Source organism: Talpa occidentalis, unplaced genomic scaffold (genome assembly GCF_014898055.3).
Source record: "Talpa occidentalis isolate TD23 unplaced genomic scaffold, MPIMG_talOcc4v2.1 talOcc4.4, whole genome shotgun sequence".
In the NCBI taxonomy this organism is placed as follows: Eukaryota; Metazoa; Chordata; class Mammalia; order Eulipotyphla; family Talpidae; genus Talpa; species Talpa occidentalis.
In genome coordinates, this window is record NW_023604295.1 from 30,628,823 (window position 1) to 30,654,865 (window position 26,043).

The 26,043-nt window shown below is 35.6% G+C and overlaps 1 protein-coding gene across 4 annotated transcripts in view; it reads left to right on the forward strand.

The window, feature by feature from the left end:
• Nucleotides 1-26,043, forward strand: part of YEATS2 (YEATS domain containing 2) — an 86,861-nt gene that overhangs the window by 15,318 nt on the left and 45,500 nt on the right. For all 4 annotated transcript variants that reach the window (XM_054700409.1, XM_054700411.1, XM_037525181.2 and 1 more), the window contains exons 2-9: nt 86-203; nt 3,370-3,467; nt 3,914-4,006; nt 6,953-7,198; nt 10,251-10,366; nt 18,615-18,776; nt 21,233-21,344; nt 25,203-25,247. In XM_054700409.1, coding sequence (XP_054556384.1) covers nt 104-203; nt 3,370-3,467; nt 3,914-4,006; nt 6,953-7,198; nt 10,251-10,366; nt 18,615-18,776; nt 21,233-21,344; nt 25,203-25,247 — 972 coding nt within the window. In that variant the 5' untranslated portion in view covers nt 86-103. The remainder of the gene's footprint in view (nt 1-85; nt 204-3,369; nt 3,468-3,913; nt 4,007-6,952; nt 7,199-10,250; nt 10,367-18,614; nt 18,777-21,232; nt 21,345-25,202; nt 25,248-26,043) is intronic.

Consider the following 26,043-nt stretch of genomic DNA (forward strand, 5'->3'; position numbering starts at 1 on the left):
ATATTCCCTTTATACATGTGTACACATGAATTTATAATTACTAGTGTCAAGCACTATTATTAATTAATTTCTTGTTGTTTCACAGTGAAAAACAAATGTCACCATGTCTGGAGTCAAGCGAACAATCAAAGAAACTGACCCTGATTATGAGGATGTATCTGTGGCCCTTCCAAATAAACGACATAAAGCAATTGAGAATTCAGGTAGAAATTCACCTGCCTTACGAGATTTTTTTCTTGGTTGACATATTCTTCCCTGTAAGATTTATAAGAACTAATATGAATTATATTTCCCCTATTGTGTGTAATTTTAAGGTTTATCTTAAGTATTTAATGGCGAGGTACCATAAATCACACAAAAGGCAGGTACACAATCAGCGAGTGAAAATGTCAGCAGTGAAAGAGGGTAAAAGTTTTAGCTCTCATTATTTGTTAGGTTTAATCATGAAGTCTGATGTCTGCTTCAGTGTTGTAGCATTGAGGTCATAATAGGTGGTACAAGGATTAGGTTTTCATATTTTAATACTTACATATTATTTTAATGAGTATATAGGAAAAGATAATGATCTTATCAAACTTGTAGTTTCATGACTAGTATTGGGATAAGGTCAGATTATTTAGAAAATTATTATTTAATTGTGTTAATTAGATGTTTCACATGGTTCTCAGATGTTATAGGTATCTTAAGAGGGTGTATGAATGACAGAAATTTGGGAAATAGTGACTTAATTCAGTCCCTGCATTTTGCTCCTGGTGGTTAAGTTGAGGCTCAGAGGAGTTAAATTACTTGCCCAAGATCATATAATTAATTGAAGAGCAAATCATCAACTGTGTCTATAGTTACCAAAGATTATTTTAAGCTAACTCAGAAAAAAAAGTTGCTAAATCTGAGTGTTTTAAGCAAATTATTGTTGAATTCATTACTATTTATTTATAAAACTGTAAATCTTCAGGCTTGTTTATTTAAAAAAATCATTTTCAGGCTTTCAGCTCTTTTCTGTTCTCTGGTATCCAGCTACATTTCATATTGATATTTTTAACTCTTTGAGTTTCATATTACTTTGAGTAATTATCTGAATTATAGCCTCTTCAGAGCCATTTTTTTTCCTGGTGATCAGAAACCACTTATAGCATGGTAAAGAAGGCTTCAAAGTCATGGATAAGATACTGCAGATTAGGATCCTTACAGTTTAAGTGGTGATGAGGAAAATTCCTTTCTGTAAACAGTCAACTCATATATACCCTCCAAAAGTCACTGTGGACTGAAAATTTTCGAGTCCAGTTCCAAATGATAATAGCATTTCACTGCAGCTTTCCCCCTCATTCAGTTGTAATTTTATTTGGTAGGAAGTGTTATTTCCTTTCACTAATAAGCTAAATAAATGTGAAAATATAAAATTTAAATCCATTAATTACTCAAATGCACCACTTGGTATAACTTTTTTTTAAATAAAAATGAGAATGTAGAAAACTGTTCTAATAAACATCATAATTTCAGTTTAAATCTAAGTTCCTAAAGACTCAGCCTAAGTGGGGACAGTTACTGAATGACAATTTGCTATTCTTCCTCTTGGTGTCCATATTGTACCTAACACCAAACCAGATTTTACGTATCAGAATTTTTCTTTTTTTTTTTTTATTTTAAAGATTTATTTACATAAGAACTAGGGTATAGGACAGATGTGCAGGAGGGTGAGAGGATTTACCAGAGAGAGAGTGGGAGCAGAACAGAGGCAGACAGACCAAAGACACTGCTGAGGGGAGCAGCAGACGTGACAGGAGAGGTCTGCCGCGCCATGTGGGTTTCTCCCCAGCTGGCTGGAAATCGAACCAGTGCTGCAGATGCTGCGGACAGCTTCACAGCGCTGTGCTCAACCCACTGCGCCACCTGGGAGGCCCTTATCAGAATTATTCTCAGAGTATATTTGATGAACTGTTTCCCTTGATTTACAGTGTTTGTTGTTTTTACTTATTCCATAACAGATAATTTAAAAATGTATAAGGAAAGTCAGTCTTTTGCCTGTGTGCAGACATATCCATGAGAATGCTTACACCATTACTAGTTTTAATTGTTATTCTAATGGCTTTTTAGCAGGGGAGAACATGGGTGATTAAAGAGTCCAAATTTTCTGTGCAGTTTTTCATATACTCCACAGCATTAGTAGTGATTTTTTTTTTCATATTACAATACAAACACAGGAACATTTTACAGAATCACAGGTTTTTAAAGTAATCATTCTGCTCTTCATTTTTTTATTCTCTTATATCCAGCTCCATTTCATACACTAGATTTGCTGTTTGTGTTGCATATTAATTTGAATAGTTATCATCTGAATTGTATTAACTTCATTGGTATTTTCTTTCCTTTTGAATTAATTCTTTGTCCATTCCTTTTGGTTGTTGTGATCAGAAATGTTGAATTTCTTGCTTGATCCTTTTCTCTCGAAAGAGAACACTTCTCCCTTCTATGAGTTGCTTTCGTGTCGTAGACTACTTCTCCTCAGCTAACTCTTTACCTTCTCCTTGGGGGTGTGGTTTTTGAAAAATCACAATCCTCGTGGATTTCTTTTTTCGTTTTTGGTAATTTAATTTTGATAAAATTTCAATTGGAAAAATTTCAAGGAGCGTACTGGTCATATGTCTACTCTTCGGAGTAGTTCATCATCATCATTTGTTTACATTTTGCCTCATTTCGTTTATCATTCTCCCCTGCCTCCAAATGCACATACACACACCACACAGACACAGATGTGTATGCATGCATGCCTGCAGATTTATGTGCACATTATTCTTTCTAAATTAATACTGAAAAATAAATTGGACACTTATATAAGCATTTCTGATTATTTCCTAAGGACACTGTCTTGTGTAACCACAATGCACTTATCAAAAGCAGGAAACTTTCAACATTTACATTACCTTACCTATGCAAGTTTTACCAGTTGTCCCAGTATTATATTTTATAAGTATTTCCTCCTTTCCATTGCAGTCTAGGATCACACACAGTACATTTAATTGTTATAGCTCTACAGTTTCTTTTAACCTCCTCAACCTTTCTTTGTCATTCTTGACTTCAATACTTCAGTAGTACAGGCCAATTATTTTCAGTTTATGTTTGTCTGATGTTTCTGGTGATTAGAATCTGCATTAATGGCAGGAGTGCTTTGGGGTGATGTAGTCTTCTCTAAACATTATATTAGAAAATTCAAGGTTAGTTTGACCCAGTGTTAGTGATGTTAGCTTCACAGGTTACAGTAATGGCCACTAGGTTTCATCACTTCCCTGAGTTTCTTTTTTTCCTTGTGGACTTCAAGCAAAGTCTAATCCAAGTCTTAATTAGACTTTGAATTATTTTCTATTCTTTGTACAGCTCGAGATGCTGCTGTGCAGAAGATTGAGACTATTATCAAGGAACAATTTGCGCTTGAAATGAAGAATAAGGAACATGAAATTGAAGTCATTGACCAGGTATAATAATAAAATAAAATAAAATAAATTAAAAGGCTTTGAAAAAAATCTGTGCATAATGTAATGAAAAAATATTGACATAGAGTCATGGTTTGTAGTTCCTTCTTTTGCTTTACTTATTTATAAAGAGAGCTTTCTCCTTTTTGGGGGGGAGAACCATGCTTTTTTTTTCTTTAAATGAAATTGCAGAAAAAGAGTGGGAAAAATCACCTAAAACTCCATCTCAGAAGAAAATTCACCTGTGTTGTGTTCAGTGTCTACATTGTGGACATTTCTCAGTACGCATATATATATATACACATAAATAAATATTAATAAATCTATATACTCTTGCAAACATTGATCGATTTCTTTTGTTTTTTCATTTATTATTAGAGAAGTTGAGCTTTGTCATTTGCATTTCTTATTTTGTGAATTGTTTATATCTCGTTAACATTTGTTTTTAGCGACTGATTGAGGCAAGAAGGATGATGGATAAACTTCGTGCCTGTATTGTTGCAAACTACTATGCTTCTGCAGGCCTTCTAAAAGTTACTGAGGTAAGTTTTCTTCAAATGTAGTCATTCTGACCACCCGTATTGATTGTGTGAAAGGGAAATTAGTATTGATATAGAGTCCCCGCCTTTGAAACTTTCTTATAATGGCCTTTTGTACTCAAGAAGCCTACCCTCCTGGGAAGCCTACCTTCCATGAATTTATATTTATCATCATGTTCAACCATAATTCTTACATCATAGCTCTGTAATACTAAGTAGCTTTTTTTCCTTTTTACGTGATCCTCCTCCTGGTTATTAGCATTGTTGCTAAGCTTTGCAGATACAAAGGTGAGTAAGGACCCTGTTGTAATTTGTCATATTCCTTTTTATTTAATTATTGTAGGTTTTTGAGGGAGTTATTATCACTTCTAAACTAAATAGCAGTTGATTTTCCTCTCAAGTTTTAATGTTAATAAATGGCAATTTTTAGTTTAAGATTTAACCTATTAAGAATCCCTGACTTTTTCCCCCTACATTTTATGAAAAATTTCAACTATACAGAAAAGGTGAAATATGCACCTGTTTATGAATCACTTAGATTCACAATTTTGCGCTGCCATATTTACTTTATCTATGTTACTTTTTTCCTAAAACAATTGAAAATAGGTTCTAGCATCATGACACTTCGCCACTAAATACTAATGTATTCCCTAAAAGGATTCCTCTATGTAGTCACAGTACTTAAGAGAATTATTCTTTTATATTGTCTGATAACCACCCCATGTTTAAATTTTCCCAATTGTTTCCAAAATATCTTTTCAGGCTGGTTTGTTTGAAATCAGGACTCTTAGATACCTAGGAGTGGAATTGCTGGATCATATGGAAACTCCATTTTTAGCAGGTTGAGGAAACTCCACACAACTTTCCATAGTGGTTGCACCAGTTTGCACTCCCACCAGCAGTGCAGTAGAGTTCCTTTTTCTCTACATCCTCGCAGACATAACATATCCCTTTTTTAAGCATTATCTAGTTAGAACTGATGCTCCTTTTGTATTCAATGAGTGCTGGCTCAGTAAGAATGGTCGATGATCTTGAGGGAAGGGAGTATGGTGGCCAATTACTTTGCATCATTCCCTGTGGTTTTTGCAGATAAAAGGTACCTGTCATGTTTATTAGGTTTTCCAATCATCTCATCGAGCTTTAGGGTAGTTGGTATTGATTCTCCTCATCTCTTAGAGAAACTGGAGCAATATTTGAGTTGAGTCTTAGATGGTAGATAAATGCTTCTATTGCAAGCGTTTCCAAATACATACTAGAGTCTGACTGCTTTTCTAGAGCTACCTTAACAAATTATCACATCTTGGTAACTTAAAACAATAGGAATTTTCCATCTCATCAATCTGGAGACCAGCGTTCCAAAATCAGGGTGTGGGACTATGAATTCTTCTTCTAGGAATCTTGTCTTCTCTAGCTTCTTGTGGTTGTTGGCGACCTTTGGTCTGTAGCTGCATCACTTTCAGTTTTTGCCTCCATCTGCTGCACCTCCCCCTGCAGTGACCCTCAGGGCTAATGGCTGTTGCCATGGTCCCTGAGGTCCGGCGTGGGCAAGGAACCATGTGCGCAGGGGGAGAACAGCAAACTCCCTAAGATGCAGAGAAGCCGAATGCCTGCCAAGAGATAACGACCACCAGAAGCTGCCACAAAGATGATTAAAAGAAATGCTGACCACCTGGAACCTTATCTCGCTTTCTCAAGGCCCACAAACTTTATTCTGCTACAACTATCTTTCTAAAATCTTTCCTTTTTCTGTCATTGATTGCTAATTAAAAAACATATGTAATTTAATAATTAGGCTAATGCAAATGAAACATTACTAAACACTGTGTTATAATAGAATTATTAGTTTAATAATCTTTCTATTATGTGCTTGACTTTAGTACCTTTGATATTAACTGCATTATAATATAAATTCACCCATGACAATTAATTATGAGTAAACATAAGTAGGTAATAGTAGTAGTAATTAGTACAAGAATATAGAAAGAGTTAATAGCCTGTCTACTTAGGAATGCAGCTAGGTCCAGATGTATTTTGGACATAAATCACTGCCCTGTCAATGATAAGCTAAACCTATGAGCAAACTGATTTCTTTGATGTTCACTGTTCTATGCCTTTAGAAAAAACATATATACTGACCACCGACTCAAATAAAAGTGCACTCAGATTTACACTCTCTCTTGAAGTGTGTCTGTTTGTCATTTCTTTAACCGAATCCCTGACCACCCTGCGCAGTCTCTCAACCCTGAGACGGCCTCATCGTCTACTGCTGTGCTGGTCCGCGGCATCCATCTTCATGTGGACTTTTTCCCTTTAATTTGTTACTTTAATTTTGAAACACACAGCTGGCTCCTTTTTGCTTGCTAAAGCATAGTATTTTAATAGCACAATTTTTAAAAGCTGAGCTTCCTTCTAAGTATAATATATCCTGTTAGAACAGAATACATTTTATTTTGTATGCAAGTTATAAGATACATAAAAACACCCTAGGCTTCAATATTGGACAGGGCAAGCTTTATATATCAGTGTTAATCATTTCTAAGCATATATCCTGCATGTTATAGCTATGTGGGAATCATTTTACATATCTTTAATTTACATTTCCTATAGAAATATTTTGTTTAGAGCAGTTGATGTGTTTGTACAAAGCATGTGAGACATTTTTTAAGTAAAATATTATTTTCCATATGTTTCTACATATTTTTATTTTTCATTTACCTCCATCTTTAGCTTTTAGTGTTAGGACCTTTGCATAATAATTTACCATTTTCTAGTTTTTGTTTTCTTGGATCAGACTACGTTAGGGCATTTAGACTTCATTTTGTGGATGTAGAGAGGTTTGAAATATTTTAAACATGATCCTGAAATAGATACAGGTTTGGGAAAGAAATAATTTTGCCAACTTCCGATGATTTTGATTAAAAGTTTGTTTTTGTTTGTTTGCTTTTTCAGGGATCAAAGACATGTGATACAATGGTTTTTAATCATCCTGCTATCAAGAAATTTTTAGAATCACCATCTAGGTCATCATCTCCTGCTAATCAGAGATCAGAAACACCATCAGCCAATCATTCAGAAAGTGATTCTCTGTCTCAACACAATGACTTCTTGTCTGATAAAGACAATAGTAGCAGTATGGATATAGAGGAAAGACTCTCAAACAACATGGAGCAGAGACCTACCCGAAATACTGGAAGGGTACAGTTGGATTGATGGGAGGGAGTCAAAGGAAAAGGGAACTAATAGTTTTGGGTTTTTTGCTTTTTTTTTTTTTTTTTTTTGCTGTCATAAAATAGTTTTATTAATAACTTTTTTCCTTTTTTTATTTAAATTTTATTTTTATATTCCCCATACAATTACAACCCCCTTATTTTGACCCCTATGTCTCCTTTCCCTGTCCCCCACCCTCCATAGAGTGTCTCTGGTTCATAGTTGTTGGTTGATTTTGATATTTTCTTTCTTATAGTTATTTTTTTTTCCTGGTCCCTTATTTAAGTTTTCTAGATTCCTTCTATGAGTGAGCCCATCCGGTATTTTTCTTTTTCTTTCTGGCTTATTTCGCTGAGCATGATCCCTTCCAGCTCCATCCATGTTGCTGCAAATTGCATGTGTTTATCTTTTTTGAATGCTGAGTAATATTCCATGGTGTATATATACATCTTCTTGATCCAGTTGTTAGGGGGAAAAAAATGCCCTAAAACTAATTCCATACAGGCTTTGTGGACTCCACCCCCACCCCAGGCCAAAGCCAGAGACACTAAAAACTCCAAATCCCATCACCACCAAAAAAAAAGTAACTGAGACCTAAGAGTAAGGTTAAGCAGCCAGGTTGATATAAAAGACAGACACATGAGCTTTAGAGGATCCCCATTTTGGCTCTCCACCAGCTCACAACGTCCGGCCAGCTCTGTGTGTAAAAACCCACAACCAAAAACCCGTTCAATATCAAGACTGTTCTATAACACAGTCATCTATTTTTGGGCATTTGGGTTGTTTCCAAAGCTTAGCTATTGTAAATAGTGCTACTATAAACATAGGCGTGCAGGTGCTCTTTGGAATTGATGTTTCTGTGTCCTTTGGGTAAATACCTAGGAGTGGAATTGCTGGATCATATGGAAGCTCTATGTTTAGTAGGTCAAGAAGTCTCCATGCAGCTCTCCATAGTGGTTGGATCAGTTTGCACTCCCACCAACAGTGCAGGAGAGTTCCTTTTTCTCCACAACCTCGCCAACATTTGTTGTTGCTAGTTTTTTTAATATGTGCCATTCTCATTGGTGTAAGATGGTATCTCATTGTAGTTTTGATTTGCATTTCCCTGATTACAAGTGATGTTGAACATTTTTTCATATGCCTGTTGGCCATTTGCATTTCCTCTTCAGAGAAGTTTCTTTGTAGCTCTTCTGCCCATTTTTTGACAAGATTATTTTCTTTGTTTTTGTTGAGTCTCATCAGCTCTTTGTAGATTTTTGTGATCAGTCCTTTATCATTAGTGTTGGGTGCAAAAATGTTCTCCTAGTCGGTGGGGGGGAACTAATACTTATTAAGTATGCGTATGTTGTCTTGTTTAATCTTTGTAGAAACCTTAGGGAACAAGCTAATTATAGTTCCCTTTTAGAAATGGGGAAAATGGTGCCTCCCTGGTGGTGTACAGGTTAAGTCTCAGTGCCATCACGATTGTGGCCTGAGTTAGTGGCCAGGGAGCAAACCCGCATGTAGCACAACAGACCTCTCCTGTCTCACCTGCTGCTCATCTTGGCAGTGTGTTCCATGGGTCTGCCTGTTCTGCTCCCTACTCTGTCTCTGGTGAATCCTCTCAACCCCTATACTTCTGGCCTACACTCCAGTTCTTCTATGAATAAATAAATCTTATAAAAAAAACGAAATGGGGCAACTTAATCTCAGTGAGTTTATATTTGACCAACAGTATCAGAACCTAGAATTAAATCTGGGCCTTCTCTAATTTCAGGATTCACATCTCTTGTGCATGGCACAACCCTTAAATGCCGTTAATGTAGATATAAAAGACACCTTCACGAGCTGACAGTGCTATGAACTTGCCCAAGCTCTACCTACTCTGTCATGTTTTTTCTCTCAAGGGCAATGGCTTTTTAGCACTTTTTTCTTAAACTTTACATTCTAAAATGCTTTAGTAATTGGTGCAAGTTTGACAAATAATGGAATTAAAAAACATTTATTATTATTCTGTCCTGCCAGTTTGTTGGTTGAGTTTCCATCTCAAGTGAACTTCTTGTTACATTTTGCTATAAACTCCTTTTTGGATGAGACCAGTGTTTTTACTGATAGAGGAAATTGGCAGGTTGCTTGCCACCTACTTGGACATCAAGAATTTGAATTTGATTTACTTTTGATAAATTCCTGATTATAAGTTCATATGTGTTCATTGTTGAAAATTATGAAATACAAAAAATTAAAAGTGATTCATAATGCCACAACCTCCAAAATCAGAACTCAATGTTTGGGTTTACTTATCTCTTTCTAGTGTTATTTCTGGGCAAATACTGCATCTGGTTTTCTTTTTTTTAAATATATAAAGCATTTAGATCATACTGGCCATAGGATTCAGAAACGTGCCATCTCTTATGTAATATGCTTGCTGATGTTTATATCACAAATAATTTAGCACTTACTTTATACGAGGCACTTTTGTAAGAACTGTACAAAACAACAAAACAGATTCTGTGAGATAGGTACTATTATCCTTTTTTTTCTAGATGAGGAAAATGAGACAGAGAAGTTAAGTAATTACCCAAATTACACATGTACTAAATGGAAGAGCCAGGATTTGGACTCTGGCTGTCTGTCTCCATAATGAAACTTTTAATTTATCATCATGTGTTTATAGTCTCACTGAAAAATTTTAAATAGTACAAAAGATTGAGAAAAGAGTAAATTCTTTCAACTCCTTTCCCTATTCCTATTTCCCAGAGATAACCATTATAATAGTTTTTTTTAAATCCTTCCACATTTTGTTTGCATATAAGAAATAGATAGGTGACTATTAAGAGCTCACCCACCTGCAAAGGGAATTGTAGTATACAAGCTCATTATATTAACTAGTATAGAAATTAGAGTAAAATTATTTTTCCATGCTCTGAGACGTACCATAAGGCCAGAGAATTTTGTAATAAAAACAACACATTTCTGAGTTAATCTGTTATACGTAGATGATTTTATGGTATCTGCCTATTGAAAATATTCCAAAATGAAAATGGATTGTGATTTCTTTCAGGACACTTCTAGTATTACCGGCTCCCATAAAACAGAGCAGCGGAATGCTGATCTCACAGGCGATGAGACGTCACGACTTTTTGTAAAGAAAACAATAGTAGTGGGTAATGTGTCTAAGTGAGTATCCTACTGAATTGCCTCATTTTCACTCATACATTTATGTGACTATTTTTGCATACTCTTAACATAGTATTACAGTAAAGTGACCAAAGGGGTTGTTTTCCCCAAACTTTCAGCTGTCGCAAAGATATAGCTAGGTCCAGAGACTTGAGACTCTCTCTCAGTGTTTCTGCTGATTTTTGATGTAGAGTAGAATTGTATTTGATGAGAATATTTTAAGACATGAGCTTTTACACAAATGGTGTATTTCATTAAGCATGTCAGTATGAATAAGTTTGGAGGAGCTGTTTGATTTCTTCTGACCTGGTTCTATTCCTAGGGACCTTACCTAATTTCTAAAAATGTTTATTTGGTTTCCTAAACTGAAAAGTTTTTAATTTGTAATAACAGATTGCAGAGCAGATCTTAAGCAGAATTCCTGCAAGCTAGAGGACTATTTCTTTAATAATATAAACTCATGTCATTTTTGTGGGTACAGCATCATTTTTGTGAAGTGCCTAGGAATGGATAAAGATATTATGTCTTCAAAAAGCACCCAATATTTTCCTCATAGTCTTTATTTGCTTTTTTCCTTCCTCATTAGGTATATTTTCTCTGTTCTTTTGTCATTTTTATCCTATTTTATAGTCATTACCTATTTTCATATATATTTTCCAGATCACACTAGAATCTCTTCAGGGTAGAAAGTGTATCTTGTTTTTGTACCTTACATTGCTTGATATTCAGTAAATATTTGATTGATGAATAAATTGATATATTTATGAAAATTGTAACTAGATCCAATTGTTGAAAATGAAGTTTTGGGATTACAGTATTTATTTGGAGGTATGGTGGAATCAGAATGGAAAAGTAAGCCACAGTTAATGAACAACTAATAACAAACAAGAAATGCATGAAAAATTTCAGGATATTAAAAATAAAGATTCTTAATGGTTTACATGATATATTTAAATAGTAACAAGAAATATGATTAAAGCAATTATTTTTTTCTATAGATTATTTCAGAGTTAGTGTACGTTCTGCTAAAAAGACTAATAGTTCATGTGAAGTATTAGAATATTGGGGTCTTAACTACAGTACAAGACAGGTCAGTCCAGAAAAGGTGCAAAATTAGGTATCCAGGTAGATGCACAAGGGCACAAGATGATTAAGAAGACATAACCATTAATATTTTCAAACCACTTGGCCTAGAGTTTTTTGCTTTTTGGGTTTTTAAAAAAACAAATAGGTCTAAAATATTTGTTAAGCATAGATTTTAAGTGAAGGGGGAATGATTGACTTGACAGTTTTCCAAGGTGTTGTGTTGTGTTTTGTTTTGTTTCATTTTGGGAGGAGTAAATACTGGTTTACTTTAGATTTTAAGAATGCTTATATAGAGATTTTAAGAATGCAATACAGCATATCTGAGATAACTGAGATAGATAGAGATTAAAACTTGCAAGGGGTTACAAATTGAATAAAAATTGATTTCAAAATAAGGTAAGCAGGCACTAAAGGTGAGATTTAGAGAAGAGAAAATAACAAGACAAATACTGTAAAATAATTTAGTAGCAGATCCAAATATATCAACATTGATAAAATTGTATATGAAGTTAACTAGTGAAAGATGAAAATTGTTAGACTGAGATAAGGCAACCTAAAATTCAGCTTCCCATTGTTTGTTCTTGACACATCAAAATGCAAAAAAAGATTAAAAGTAAGCAGAGAGGTAAAAAAAAGAGCTGTCAGACACTAATTTAAAGAAAGTCAAATAATTTTTGTTGAGCATCCTTTCATGAACCTGTTGGCCATCAATAGGAAGACTCAGTATTGTAAAGACAACATTTCTCCCCAAATTGATATGTAGATATTTTAATTCAAATCCCATTAGGGTTCATGAAATTCACAAGTAAGTTCTTATATATGGAAGTTCAAAGGGTCAATATTAGAAAAGAACACACCTGAAGGGCCTCCCTGGTGGTGCAGGCAGTTGAGTGCAACACTGTGAAGCTGTCTGCAGCCTCTGCAGTGCTGGTTTGATCCCTGCCGGCCGCGAAGCAACCCATATGGTGAGGCAGACCTCTCCTGTCTCGCCCGCTGCTCCCCGCAGCAGTGTATTTCAGTCATTCTGCCTTTTCTGTTCCCCACTCTGTCTCTGGTGAATCCTCTCACCCTCCCGCACATCTGGCCTGTACCCCGGTTCCTGTATAAATAAATAAAATAAATCTTAGAAAAAAAGAAAATGTCTCTTTTTCTTAAAAAAATAAATAAAAGAACAACCTGAAGAAGAATACGTTGGGCAGCTTGACCCACTGCATTACAAAGAATGATAATTATAGCCATAGGTGATGTATAGAAGGCCATGGCCATCTTTTCCAAGAGAATGTAATAAGGGAGCTTCATCAAATAAAGTTAGAGCCTTTTAGTTTTTTCATGGTTGGTACTCTTAGAGCTTTTAAAAAGCAAGAGACGAGTTGTGATCTTACTGGCAAAATGAGTAGGACCCAGAAGAGTTCAGAGTTCTAGAACCTTGAAACTTGAATAAATGAAGTCTACCCAAAGGCTGTCATTTCCCTAACTTATGAATAAAATGTTAGCTTATTTCTACCTTCTATATCCACTTGGCTGAAAAAACTAGATTTTTTAAAAAAAAAATTAATTGCATGCTAATAATCAGATAAGAAACTTTAAGGGAAAGTCCCTTAGACCAAATAGAGGTATTAAGAAAAAGGATTAACTGCAAAGACTGGTTAGCTGTTAAGTACTGCTGCAATTTTAATCTTTTTTTAATTAAAAGTTTGTTTTCCATTTTATTTTTGTGTATTTGACAAAACTGTAAGGTCTCTAAAGTAGACATGATGATTTGATATGCTTATACACTATCCCATTAGTGAGTTAACTCATACATTACCTCAATTATTTTTTTGTTTTGATCAGAACATTTTAAGTTTTCCTCTCTTAGCAAGTTTCAGTTGTACAGTATAGTTGTGAATTATAGTTACCATGTCATATATTAGATCCTTAGACCTTACTGAGAAATGTTGTACTGTTACTAGCTCCCTATTTGTCCCATCCTCTGTCCCCTGAAAACCACTTCTTTTTTTTTTTTCAGTCTAAACACTTTTATGGTTATGTAAGCAATTAACAAACATATCCCCAATCTCAAAGAGAGGATAGTCAGGTTCCACATTTTTAAAGGAAGACTGTAAAACATTGTCTATATACTATAAAAACATCTTGCATATACGATCTATCTTTATTGACACAAATTAAGTACAAAAAAGCCCATATTTTCCTCCTTAATTTGTTTTACATAATATATTTTGGATTTAATGCTAAATCAACAATAAGAGATAAATTTGTTTGTTTTGTTTTAGACTGACATAGTACTCCCTTGTAAGGATAAATATACCATTATTTAACTAGCATTATCATTTTGGCTATATTCCCCATACAATTGTACCCCCCCTTATTTTGACCCTAGTCCTTCCTCTTCTCTTCCCTCCCCCTCCCCCACAGTGTGTCTCTGGTTTATAGTTGTGTGTTGATTTTGATTTTTACTTTCTATTAATTAAGTCTTTTGGAAACCACTTCTTTACTCCCTTTTTCTATGGGTTTGGTAGTTTTTAGTAGATTCTATATATACTGATAAAATACAGTATTTGTCTTTTTCTGTTAGGCTTATTTCTCTTAGCATAATTTCCTCAAGGTCCATCCATGTTTTCATGAGTGTGTGTGTGTGTGTGTGTGTGTGTTTTACCTTTATCTATTCATTCATTGACAAACACTTAGGTTGTCTCCATATCTTAACTGCTGTGAATAATGCTGGATTGAACATAGGAATGCAGCTGGTTCCTTCATAATCCTGTTTTCATTTGCTTTGGATATAGGCTCAGTAATGGGGAAGTTCTACTTTTAATTTGTTTTGGAAGTGCTATACTGTTTTTCATATAAACTACACCAATTTTCATTCCCACCAGTTGTATACAAAATGTTCCATTTCCTCCACATCCTATAAACACTTGCTACCTCTTGTCTTGTAGATCATAGCCATTCTAACAGGTATAAGGTGATCTCATTTTAGTTTTGATTTTGCATTTTCCTGGTGATTACTTTTGTTGAGCATCCTTTCATTACCTGCTGGCCATTTGTATGTCTTTGGGAAAATGTCCAGTTTTGGTTTTTTTTATTTAAAGATTTATTCAGGGCCTCCCCGGTGGCGCAGCGGTTGAGCGCTGGGTTGCGAAGCTGCCCGCAGCCTCTGCAGCGCCGGTTTGATCCCCGGATGCTCCCCGGCCACCGGAGGAGGGTCCCACATGGCGCTCAGACCTCTCCTGCCACCCGCTGCTCCCCTCAGCAGTGTACTTCGGTCCTTCTGTCTGCTCTGCTCCCTGCTCTGGCTCTGGTGAATTCTCTCACCCTCCTGCGCTTCTGACTGTACCCAGTGCTTGCATAAATAAATAAATAAATCTTAAAAATAAAATAAAATAAATCTTAAAAAAAAAGATTTATTCATATAAGAGCTGGGGTACAGGCCAGAGGTGCAAGAGAATGAGAGGGTTTACCAGAGACAGAGCCAGGAGCAGAACAGGCAGATGACTGAAAGCGCTGCTGAGGGGAACAGCGGGTGAGATAGGAGAGGTCTGCCGTGCCGTGTGGGTATCTCCCTGGCCGGCTGGGGATCGAACCTGCCCTGCAGAGGCTGCAGACAGCTTCATAGTGCTGTGCTCAACTCCACTGCGCCACCTGGGAGGCCCAAAATGTCCAGTTTTTTTATCATCTCTTAATCCAGTTGTTTTTTTTTTTTTTTCTTTCCTTTATTGCTATTGAATTTTTTTTTTTTTTTTTTTTTTTTTTTGGTGGGACCCTTGCTGGTGGCTGGGGATTGAACTGGCGCTACAGAGGCTGTGGGCAGCCTCGCAACCCAGCGCTCAACCACTGCGCCACTGGGGGAGGCCCTGAATTTTGTTTATTCTTTATATATTTTGGATATTAACCCTTTAATCAGATAAATGTTTTGCAAATATTTTCTCCCATTCCATAGGTTGCCTTTTCATTTTGTTGATGGCTTCCTTTGCTATGCAGAAGCTTTTGAGTTTATGTATTCTCACTTGTCTGTGTTGCCTTTGCTTTTGTTATCAAATCCAAAAAACATTATCAAGACCAACATCAAGTAGCTTATTACTCCCTGTGTTTTCTTCCAGAAGTTTTATGGCTTCAGGTCTTACTTTTAAGCCTTTAATCCATTTTCAGTTATATTTTAATGTGTTTGGTGTAGATAGAGGTGTGATTTCATTCTTGTGTGCGTGTGTTGTCCAGTTTTCTCAGTGCCATTATTAAAGAAACTGTCCTTTCCCCAATATATATTCTTGGCTCCTTTTTTTGTAAATGAATTGACTATATAAATGTGGGTCTATTTCTGAACTCAGTTCTTTTCTACTAATCTGTATGTCTGTTTGTTTTTTAAAGATTTATTTATTTATACAAGCATTGGGTACAGTCAGAAGCGCAGGAGGGTGAGAGAATTCACCAGAGCCAGAGCAGGGAGCAGAACAGGCAGACTGATGAAATACACTGCTGAGGGGAGCGGTGGGTGCCACAGGAGAGGTCTGCACACCATGTGGGACCCTCGCCGGAGCCAGGGATTGAACCGGCTCTGCAGAGGCTGCAGGCAGCTTCACAGCCCAACGCTCAACTGCTGCGCCACTGGGGAGGCCCTATTTGTTTGTTTTTAAGATTTATTTATGTATGCATACAAGAACTGGGGTATAGGCCAGAGGTGTGGGGAGTGAGAAGATTCATCAGAGACAGAGTGGGGAACAGAACTGCTGAGGGGAGCAGTGGACAAGCCAGGAGAGGTCTGCTGCACCATGTGGGTAGCTCCCTGGCTATGGATCAAACTTGTGCTGCAATGGCTGCAGATAGCTTCATAGGTTGCGTCTTAACCCCTTGCGCCACCAGGGAGGCCCTGTATGTCTGTTTTATGTCAATACCATACTGTTTTTGATTTCTCTAGCTTTGTGAAATAGTTTGAAATCAGAAAATATGATGTTTCTACTTTGTTCTTATTTGTCAAGATTGCTTTGGCTGAATTATTCAGTGTTTTGAATTCAGTGTTTTGAATTCCATATTAATTTTAAGGTTCTACATTTGTGGGAAAAAAATACTTTTGGAATCTTGATAGGAATTGCCTTTAAACTGTAGATCACTTTGGGTAATATGGACATTTTAACTAGTCTTCCAATCCATGGACACAGATACCTTTACATTTGTGTTCATCAGTGTCTTGCAGTTTTCTGTGTACAGATCTTTGAGATCCTTGGTTATTTATTCTGAATTATTTTACTCTTTTTGATGCAATTGTAAATAGGATTGTTAAATTTTCCTTCTGATAGCTGATTGTTAATGTATAGAAGCACAACTGAGTTTTGTGTTCAGATTTTATATCCTGCTTCGTTACTGAATTTGCTTCTTCTCAATCTTTTGGTGGGTTTTTCAAGGTTTTCTATATATAATACCCTGTCGTAAGCAAATAGCAACAGTTTTCTGATGTTTTCTCTTCTGATATTGATGCCTTTTCCTTTTCTTGCTGAATAGCTTTGGCCAGGACTTCCAGTACTGTGTTGAATAAAAACGATGAGAGTATGCATCCTTGTCTTGTTCTTGATCTAAAAGGAAAAACTTTCAGCTTTTACCATTGTGTATGATATTAGCTGTGGGCTTGTCATATTTGACCTCTGTTATGTTGGGACATTCTACCCCATTTGTTGACTTTCATCATGAATGATTGTTAAATTTTGTCAGATGCTTTTGTGTGTCTACTGAGATGATAATTTCATTTTCATTGTTTGTTTTGTTAATGTGTTATATCACATCAGTTGGTTTACAGATGTGGAACCATCCTTGTAGCCCTGTAGTGATCCTTCTTGAACATGGTGTGCAGACCTTTTAATGTACTTTTGAATCTCTTAAGATTATGCTGACGGTTTTTGTATCTATGGTCATTGGGGGTATTGGCCTCTATTTTTTTTTCTTGCAGTGTCCTATTTAGTTTTGGTATTATTGTAGTGTTGGCCTCATAAGTTGAATTTGAAAGTGTTCACTCTTTATTTTTTGAAATAGTTTGCAGAGGATTGGTATTAATTTTTCTTTAAATGTTTGATAGACTTCATCAGTGATGCCATCTGGTCCTGGACTTTCATTAGTTGGGAGGCTTTTGATAACTGATTAACTGTCCTTACTAATAGTTGTCCGTTCAGATATGCTATTTTTTGCTAGGTTTTGTGTTTATAAGAATTTATCCCTTTCTTCTGCATTGTCTAATTTGTTGGCATATAGTTACTCAGTCTCTAAGGATCCTTTGCTTTTGTGTGCTATCAGTTGTAATGTCTTCTGTTTCACTTATACTTTTATTTATTTTAAGCCTCTTCTTTTTCTTGGTAAGGCTTGCTGTAGGTTTAACAATTTTATCTTTTTTAAAAAACCAGGTCTCAGTTTCATTGATCTTTTTACTCTTTCATTTATTTCCATTCTGATCTTTTATTTCCTTCCATCATTAACTTTTAGCTTAGTTTGTTCTTTTTCTGTTCCTCAAAGTATAGTTATGTTGCTTGAGAGCTTTCTTTTTTCTTTTTTTAAAGGACATCCTCAGGTTTTTTTTTTTTTGTTTGTTTTGTTATTTTTTAAAGATTTTATTTATTTATTTATACAAGTATTGGGTACAGTCAGAAGCGCAGGAGGGTGAGAGAATTCACCAGAGCCAGAGCGGGGAGCAGAACAGGCAGAAGGACTGAAGTACACTGTTGAGAGGAGCAGCAGGCGGCCTGAGAGGTCTGCGCACCATGTGGGACCCTCCTCCGGTGGCCAGGGAGCAGCCAGGGATCGAACTGGTGCTGCAGAGGCTGCGGGCAGCTTCGCAACCCAGCGCTCAAACGCTGCGCCACTGGGGAGGCCCGCTTTCTTTTTTCTTAACATAGTTATTTACTGATATAAACTTCTCTTTGACAATTGCTTTTGCTGCTTATCATAAGTTTTGGTATGTTGTATTTTCATTTTCATTTGTCACAAGATAATTTTTGATTTCCCTTTTTGATTTCTTCTTTGAGCCATTGTTATTCTGTAGTATGTTGTTTAATCTCCATATATTTGTGAATTTCACAGTTTTGTTCTTATAGTTAATGTTTAATCATCTTAAATAGCAGTTAATTGTTTTTGTTAGGTTTTTTGAAGAAAAAAATAATTCAAGGTTTTTTTTTTTCTCCTCTAGGTATATTCCTCCTGATAAGAGAGAAGAAAATGACCAGTCGACTCATAAGTGGATGGTATATGTCCGAGGGTCTCGTAGAGAACCCAGTATTAATCATTTTGTCAAGAAAGTTTGGTTCTTTCTTCATCCCAGCTATAAACCAAATGACCTTGTAGAAGTTAGGTAAGCACTCTTGAGTTATTTTACCTAAAGAGTAAAGATTTATTGAAGTGGAAAAAAGGTGATTTAAATTAGGAACACTCCTTGGGAATTATTCTATTAATAATTTACCCAGTTTTGGCTCTTAGTCACAATGTAGTTTTAGCTGTGTTTCCCTTTGCTATATTACTATCTCAATGAACAGGTATTGTCCCCCTGTTCAGAGTGTTACCATGTTACCATAAAAAATTATATTTGTTCCTTCTGCTCCTGTCTGGAAATAGCTAAAACTGTTGATGTGGTTAAAGATAAATATTAAAATGTTGTTTCTTTATGAATGAGAACATAACAGAATTATAATATTCCAGAAATATTTAATATTGAGGTTTCCCATGATCTCATTCTCAAAGTAACCCCAAGTGATTTTTTTTTTTTAAAGATTTATTTACTTATGCTTACAAGTACTGGGGTATAGGCCAGAGGTGTGGAGGTGAGAGGATTCACCAGAGACAGAGTGGAGAATAGAACAGGCAGATTTACTGAAATACACTGCTGAGGGGAGCAGTGGGCGAGTCAGGAGAGGTCTGCTGCACCATGTGGGTTGCTCCCTGGCCAGCCAGGAATCGAACTCGTGCTGCAGAGGCTGTGGATTTCTCCACAGTGTGGTGCTCAACCCCTTGCACCACCAGGGAGGCCCCATTCTGTATTTTTCTAGTAAAGTTTTTTAAAGCCCTCTATTATGTGATTTTTTTCTTCTTGGCTGTCATACATTTCACATTCTTTGAGGAATCTAGATGTACAGAAGTCTGTTTAGGGGAGGCAGTCATTTTTTTTGTGTGAAATACATCTCTTGGGGTATAATATTTCCATTGGTGATAGCTTATCTGTTGGTAGACCTTACATTCCTCTTTCACCTCCAAATATATGGTCATAGAAGAATTTCCTGCTGAAAAGCTTCGTTCCTTGTCCTGAATATGGAGTGTATTAGTCTGTCTTCCTGGCAGCAATCTACTATGTCCATTCACTCAAGTTTAGACTATGTACATAAATTGAATACAGCTAATCTGCTATATTCATTGTGAAAGAAATTTAGCATACAAGTAGTATATTTGGTGCATATTGCATAATGAATTCTAGACTATTTATTTAGCTTTACTGGAATTAAAGAAACTAAACTTCTCATCAGTATAATTTCCTTTAATTAAGTGTTCCATACCCATAAACCCCAATGCTTTGGATCCCTTTTCAAATTCCTATCTCAGATTGCCTTTTCATTTGACCCCAAGCCTATTATTTAGTTTCTGCTGAATCTGTGTTAACATCTTCTGGGACCTTCTCTTAGTAACTCAGCCTGGTATTCAACTCTTTCTTGGATCCAGGGCACTCCTAATTTTCTTTTTTCTTTTCTTTTCTTTCTTTTTTTTTTTTTTTTTTTGTTGTTGCTTTCTCTAATTTGCAAGCTACTCTCAAACTCAGGGATGATCACCTCACTCACTAGTCTGTCTTGGTCTTGGGCACTCCTGTAGTCTCTGACTCTGTGTTGTTAGACTTCTCTCTGGCTGTGCTCCTAAACCTGCCATTACTGAATTCATGATTCTCCTTCGTTTTCCAGAAGCATCCTACTGAAAATTCCTTTCTTCCTGCAATCTTGGCTTCTCTCATTACAGTGATTCCAAGGGAATGATTCATATGAACAATTTCATTTTAAAGGCATTCTCTCTTCCCCCATTAGCTTAAACCATATTATTTTGGAGTACTTAAATGTCTTACAGTTAAATGTTAGCAGTATACATTATGGAAAATTTCAAACATGTACAAAAGCCCAGCATATTGAATCCACATGTACCCAGCACCAAATACTAAGTTTGCCAGTCTTTCTTAATCACTTTTCCTTTTCTTCCTTTCTCAAATTACGTTTTGAATGAAATTTTTTCAGTCCAGCTAGCATCTACACACAATCCTCTCTATCCACTAAAATTTTTGTCACTGTTTAGCAAACATCTAACCGTGAATATAAGGTCTTTTAAGTCCTTTAGGCAGACAGTTTCAAATAAATTGTCTCTTTCACATTGAGCAATCACGATTTAGTTTTTTTCCAGATTAGAGGAATATGTATGAGTGTCTGGGACAGGGAATATATACATCACAACATGTATCTGTCAAGTGCCAGTCAAGGATTCTGGCTCTATTACTGTGACAGGCATCCAACTAACATATTCCCTGTCTGAAAATAATGACATTGGATTATGTGGTATAAGTTTCTTAGCTCCAAGTATTAAGAAATTTGAAGTTTAATATAGATTTAAGTTTAATTTTTATAGTTCAGCATTTTACCAAAACTTCAGTATGTTGAGCTTCAAATAAGGAAACCTAAAAGGATTGTAGGAGGGATGTGAATTTCTAACTTACCCATTATAAAGGAACTTTTCCTCTTTAGAATGAGAGAGTGTGGGCTAATGTATAAGTATGTTTTTTCCTAGAGAGCCACCTTTTCACCTGACCAGAAGAGGCTGGGGTGAGTTTCCTGTCAGAGTTCAAGTTCACTTTAAGGACAGCCAGAACAAGCGGATAGATATCATACATAACCTGAAGGTATTGTAACAAAACACTGCTCACCAGAAATGAAGTGTCTCTTTCACATGCTACTGATAGCAGGAGTGTTAGGTGCTCTTAGAGAAGTGGCCAAGGAGAGTGAAGCAGGATAAATCCTTTTGAATGTGTTCTGCATACAGCCATACCACTCCTTTGTCCTTTGAACATTAGCAGAGGGGTCACTTCACAGCACAATGTCTGTTTGCCAGATAATAAGAAAACTTAGATCTGTGGTTAGGCCTTATGGTTGTTGTATACTTGGGGCTATGTAACTGAAATCTTTTATTTTTCACTCTATTTACTTTCCTAAAATATAAATAGATATTAAGAAATACATATATTTCTTAATATAACTAAGACAATTACAAACCTTGTCTGTTTATCTCATGAGGGTGAAGAATTTGTTTATCTCCTAAAGCTAAAGATAGAAGTGAACATGTTTTAGAAAATATTAAGTACTATACAAGGTTGTAATACTGCAGTATTGTAAAAAATTCTTCACTGATTTGTCTACGTGGTTTATTATGTTGCCATTAGTAATTGTATTTTATGAAGTGCTTTCAATGAAGAAAACTACTATTATGCTATTTGAAAAATACAGGATATAAAACTATAATATGAAGTCAACTATGACAGTAAATAGGTGGAAAAGCCAACAGAAGTATACCAAAATGTTAGAGTAATTAAATATTGACATTGTGGGCAATTTTCCCTGTCCTTTTTGTTTGCTTTCTTTTAATATTTTTACAATTTTATATGGTAAACATAATTAACTTCCATAGTTGAACAATTGATTTTTTTTTTAAGTTCCCCTAAACCTTTCTGTAGTGGTCTTATGTACATTTTTCCTATATAAGATAGAATCCTAATATTGAACTTTTCCCAGACTGCCCTTATTTTGTGGATTACTATACTGTTCCCATTAATGGCTTCCAAACTGAACTGAGTACATCTGCAGAATTTTTTTGTTCTCTTTGTCCTGTAGTTGCTCTGTTTCAACCTTAAGGTATGCTGAAATGTGCCCCCCACTGGCAATAGGCAGCACTGCCTATTGAATTCATGTTTGTTATTTTTTAGAGATTACTGTAATGCTATATTGCAATATGACTTCAGAGAAGAACTGAAACCAAATAAAGAACATACAGCTACCTTGTTCAGAGGGGCAGAATATGGTCCCACTTATTTAGAGGAAGATCTAAAATAGTTTCACTTTCCTTTAATTTTACTTCAGCACTACACATCTTATGTTACAGTGGGCCCAGTTCTAATCCCTAAAATAAAGGAAACTATCGATTAAGTTTTTGCATGTCTTTTTATTTATATAACAGGGTTGTTGGTGGAAAATTGAGATAAATTGTTTTTAAATTACAGTATTTAAAATACAGGTTTTCTGGAAAACTTAATATTTCTGTTTTGAACTGGTTGAACCCAAGACTGTAGACACCTGGGCTGTGACCACATGATCTTTATTTGTACTGGAGTATCATTCTCTATTATTTCTATGTTAACTCTCAGGGCCATTTTTGATTCTTACCCCTGTTGTATTCTTTTAGTTGCAAACCATTAATTTTTCTTCATGATCTTTGTAATATTCTACTGCTTGCCCTCGCTCACTCTTTTTAGGCCGTTCTACTCTGTCTCCTCATTACTTTCTTTAGTTCTAACCTGTCACTTTTCCCCTCCATCCAGTCTAATGACCTCAGATTAGTCTTAAAGAAGGACAACCTCACGGCTGTTCCTGTCTGAGAAACCTTGATTGAATTCCTCTTATTCAAATTCAAACTCCTCTTCCTACCTACATTTTGATTCAGCATACTTCCCCCTAAATTACTTTTTACTGATCCACTGTATGAACATCCTCCTCCAGCCAAATCAGTCTGTTCATGTCCCAGAAATTCATGTCCTCCTCTTTATTCATGTTCTTTCCTACCTCAAATCTATATTTGATTTTTTCCATTTGTCAAGTTCCTGTGTAACATTCCCTGACTATGTAACCCTGGCTATGTAACCCCCGCAGTAGTCTCTATATTCTGAAATTCCATTGTATATAACAATTTATATTTGATACTATAATAATTATATTAAATAGTAAATACTCTTAAGTATTAGATTATATGAAATTCAAAGTTACCAGGGTGTATAAAATTCTTGTTTCCAGTTTCCCTGACTCTCAGCTACCACCATGAAGCACAGTAATTCCCCAAACAACTCATTTATCCATTTAGTAAATATCCTTTCAGAAGGTTCTTTCATAAATTTCAATAAATTTACCTAAAACTGCCGCCTCTCCTTCTTTAAGAAAAAAAAACTTGATCTCATTTGTCCTACTTTGAGTTCTGGAATTGAACAGAATAAGATTTTGTTTTGTTCTTAAGGACTGTAAAAGTGTTTAATGGTTGCCTTCACCTCTCTCCTTAAATTGTTTCTTTTCCAAGCAAAACCTGTTGTTGTTTTTTTTTTTTTTTTTTTAGTATTTCCAAACTTTATTAATTAAAATACATAAAGGACATGCAGAGAGAGGATTTTATTTTAATGAACATACAGACTTAATCCTTTGTCATATAGAATCAAATCTATCTGTATCTGGAGTGAAGTATAATTTTGGTTTGCTTTATATGCAGCATGATTCAGGAGTTTTTATTATATACGAATTTTATGGTGATGGAATTAAAATGAAAGTGACTAATCTTTTTTAAACATGGCAACTGATGTTTTGTGCATTATTTTTATTCTTTTTTTAATTTAAATTTTATTTTTATATTCCCCATACAATTACAACCCCCTTATTTTTACCCTAAGCCCTCCTTTCCCCGCCTCCCACCCCCCATATAGTGTCTCTTGTTCATAGTTATTTGTTGATTTTGATATTTTCTTTCTTATAGTTATTCTTTTTCCTGGTCCCTTATTTAAGTTTTCTAGATACCTGCTATGAGTGAGACCATCCGGTATTTTTCTTTTTCTTTCTGGCTTATTTCGCTGAGCATGATCCCTTCCAGCGCCATCCATGTTGCTGCAAATTGCATGTGTTTATCTTTTTTGAATGCTGAGTAATATTCCATGGTATATATGTACCACATCTTCTTGATCCAGTCATCTATTTTGGGGCATTTGGGCTGTTTCCAAAGCTTAGCTATTGTAAATAGTGCTGCTATAAACATAGGGGTGCAGGTGCTCTTTGGAATTGATGTTTCTGTGTCCTTTGGGTAAATACCTAGGAGTGGAATGGCTGGATCCTATGGAAGCTCTATGTTTAGTAGGTCAATAAATCTCCACACAGCTCTCCATAGTGGTTGGACCAGTTTGCACTCCCACCAACAGTGCAGGAGAGTTCCTTTTTCTCCACAACCTCGCCAACATTTGTTGTTGCTATTTTTTTTAATATGTGCCATTCTCACTGGTGTAAGATGGTATCACATAGTAGTTTTGATTTGCATTTCCCTGATTACAAGTGATCAAAACCTGTTCTTATAACATTTCCTGTATATGATGCTTTCCAGTGTCTCTTAATGTTTTGATAATAGTTCTGTTTATCAACATTCCTTGTCTATGTGGTTCTAAGAATGAAAGGTGGGCCGGTACAGGTTACAGAAAAACGTTATTTTTCTGTGCTCTGGAGGATATGAAAATGAATGTGACTGTAAATTACCTTTTTAACAGGTTTCTATTGGCTAGGTTTCTATTGAATAGTAATATTGGCTCAAGTTTCTGTTGAAGTGATGAATTGATAGTTCACATTTGGAAAAAACAGATACTATGTTATGAAGACTTGTGGAGAAAGGGGTGTTAGATAAGGTTGTAGCCTAAGTTTTGTAAGTAGACATTGTGAAACTTACCACTTTTCCTTTTGTCTTTCAATAGCTGGATAGAACTTACACTGGCTTGCAAACTCTTGGAGCAGAAACGGTAGGTTTTTTTCCTATTATTTGGGAACAAGTAGAATGAAAATTGATCTTCATTTTTAATTAGGAAGGGGAAAAAATGCTAAAATTTTTTAGAAGTTTATCTGCACGATTTTTTTTTAAGAATTGTGATAAAGTATACATAATATTTGGCACCTTAGCTATTTTTAAGTATATAGTTAAGTGTATTAAATATATTTTCGTTTGTGTAGCCATTGCTACCATCTATGTCTAGAATTCTTTTCATATTAGAAAACCAAAATTCTATACTTTAACAATAAATAACTCCATTCATATCTGCATTCTTACAAATTTGACTCCTCTAAGTACCATGTAAGTGGAATCACAGTGTTTGTCTCCTTGTGACCGGCATATATTTCACTTAGTATAATGCTGTCAAGGTTTATCAGTGTTGTAGCATGCATCAGGATTTCCTTCCTTAAAAGGCTGAATAATATTCTGTTGCATATATTTATCACATTTTGTTTGTTTATCCATCAGTGAGTACTTGAGTTGCTTACATCTTTTGACTTGTGTAAATAATAATGCTCACATCATAGTTGTGCAAATATCTGTTTGAATTCCAGATTTTAGTTCTTTGGGTATATCCCCAGAAGTGGAATTTATAAATCATGTGTTTTTTTTTTTAATTTTGAGAAGCCGTCACATAACAGCTGAACCATTTTTACATTCCTGTCAGTGGTGCACAAGAGTTCCAATGCCAGGCGCCTCCCAGGTGGCCTAGGGTTAAGTCTTAGCTCTATCACCAATATGGCCTGAGTTCGAAAACCAGACAGGGA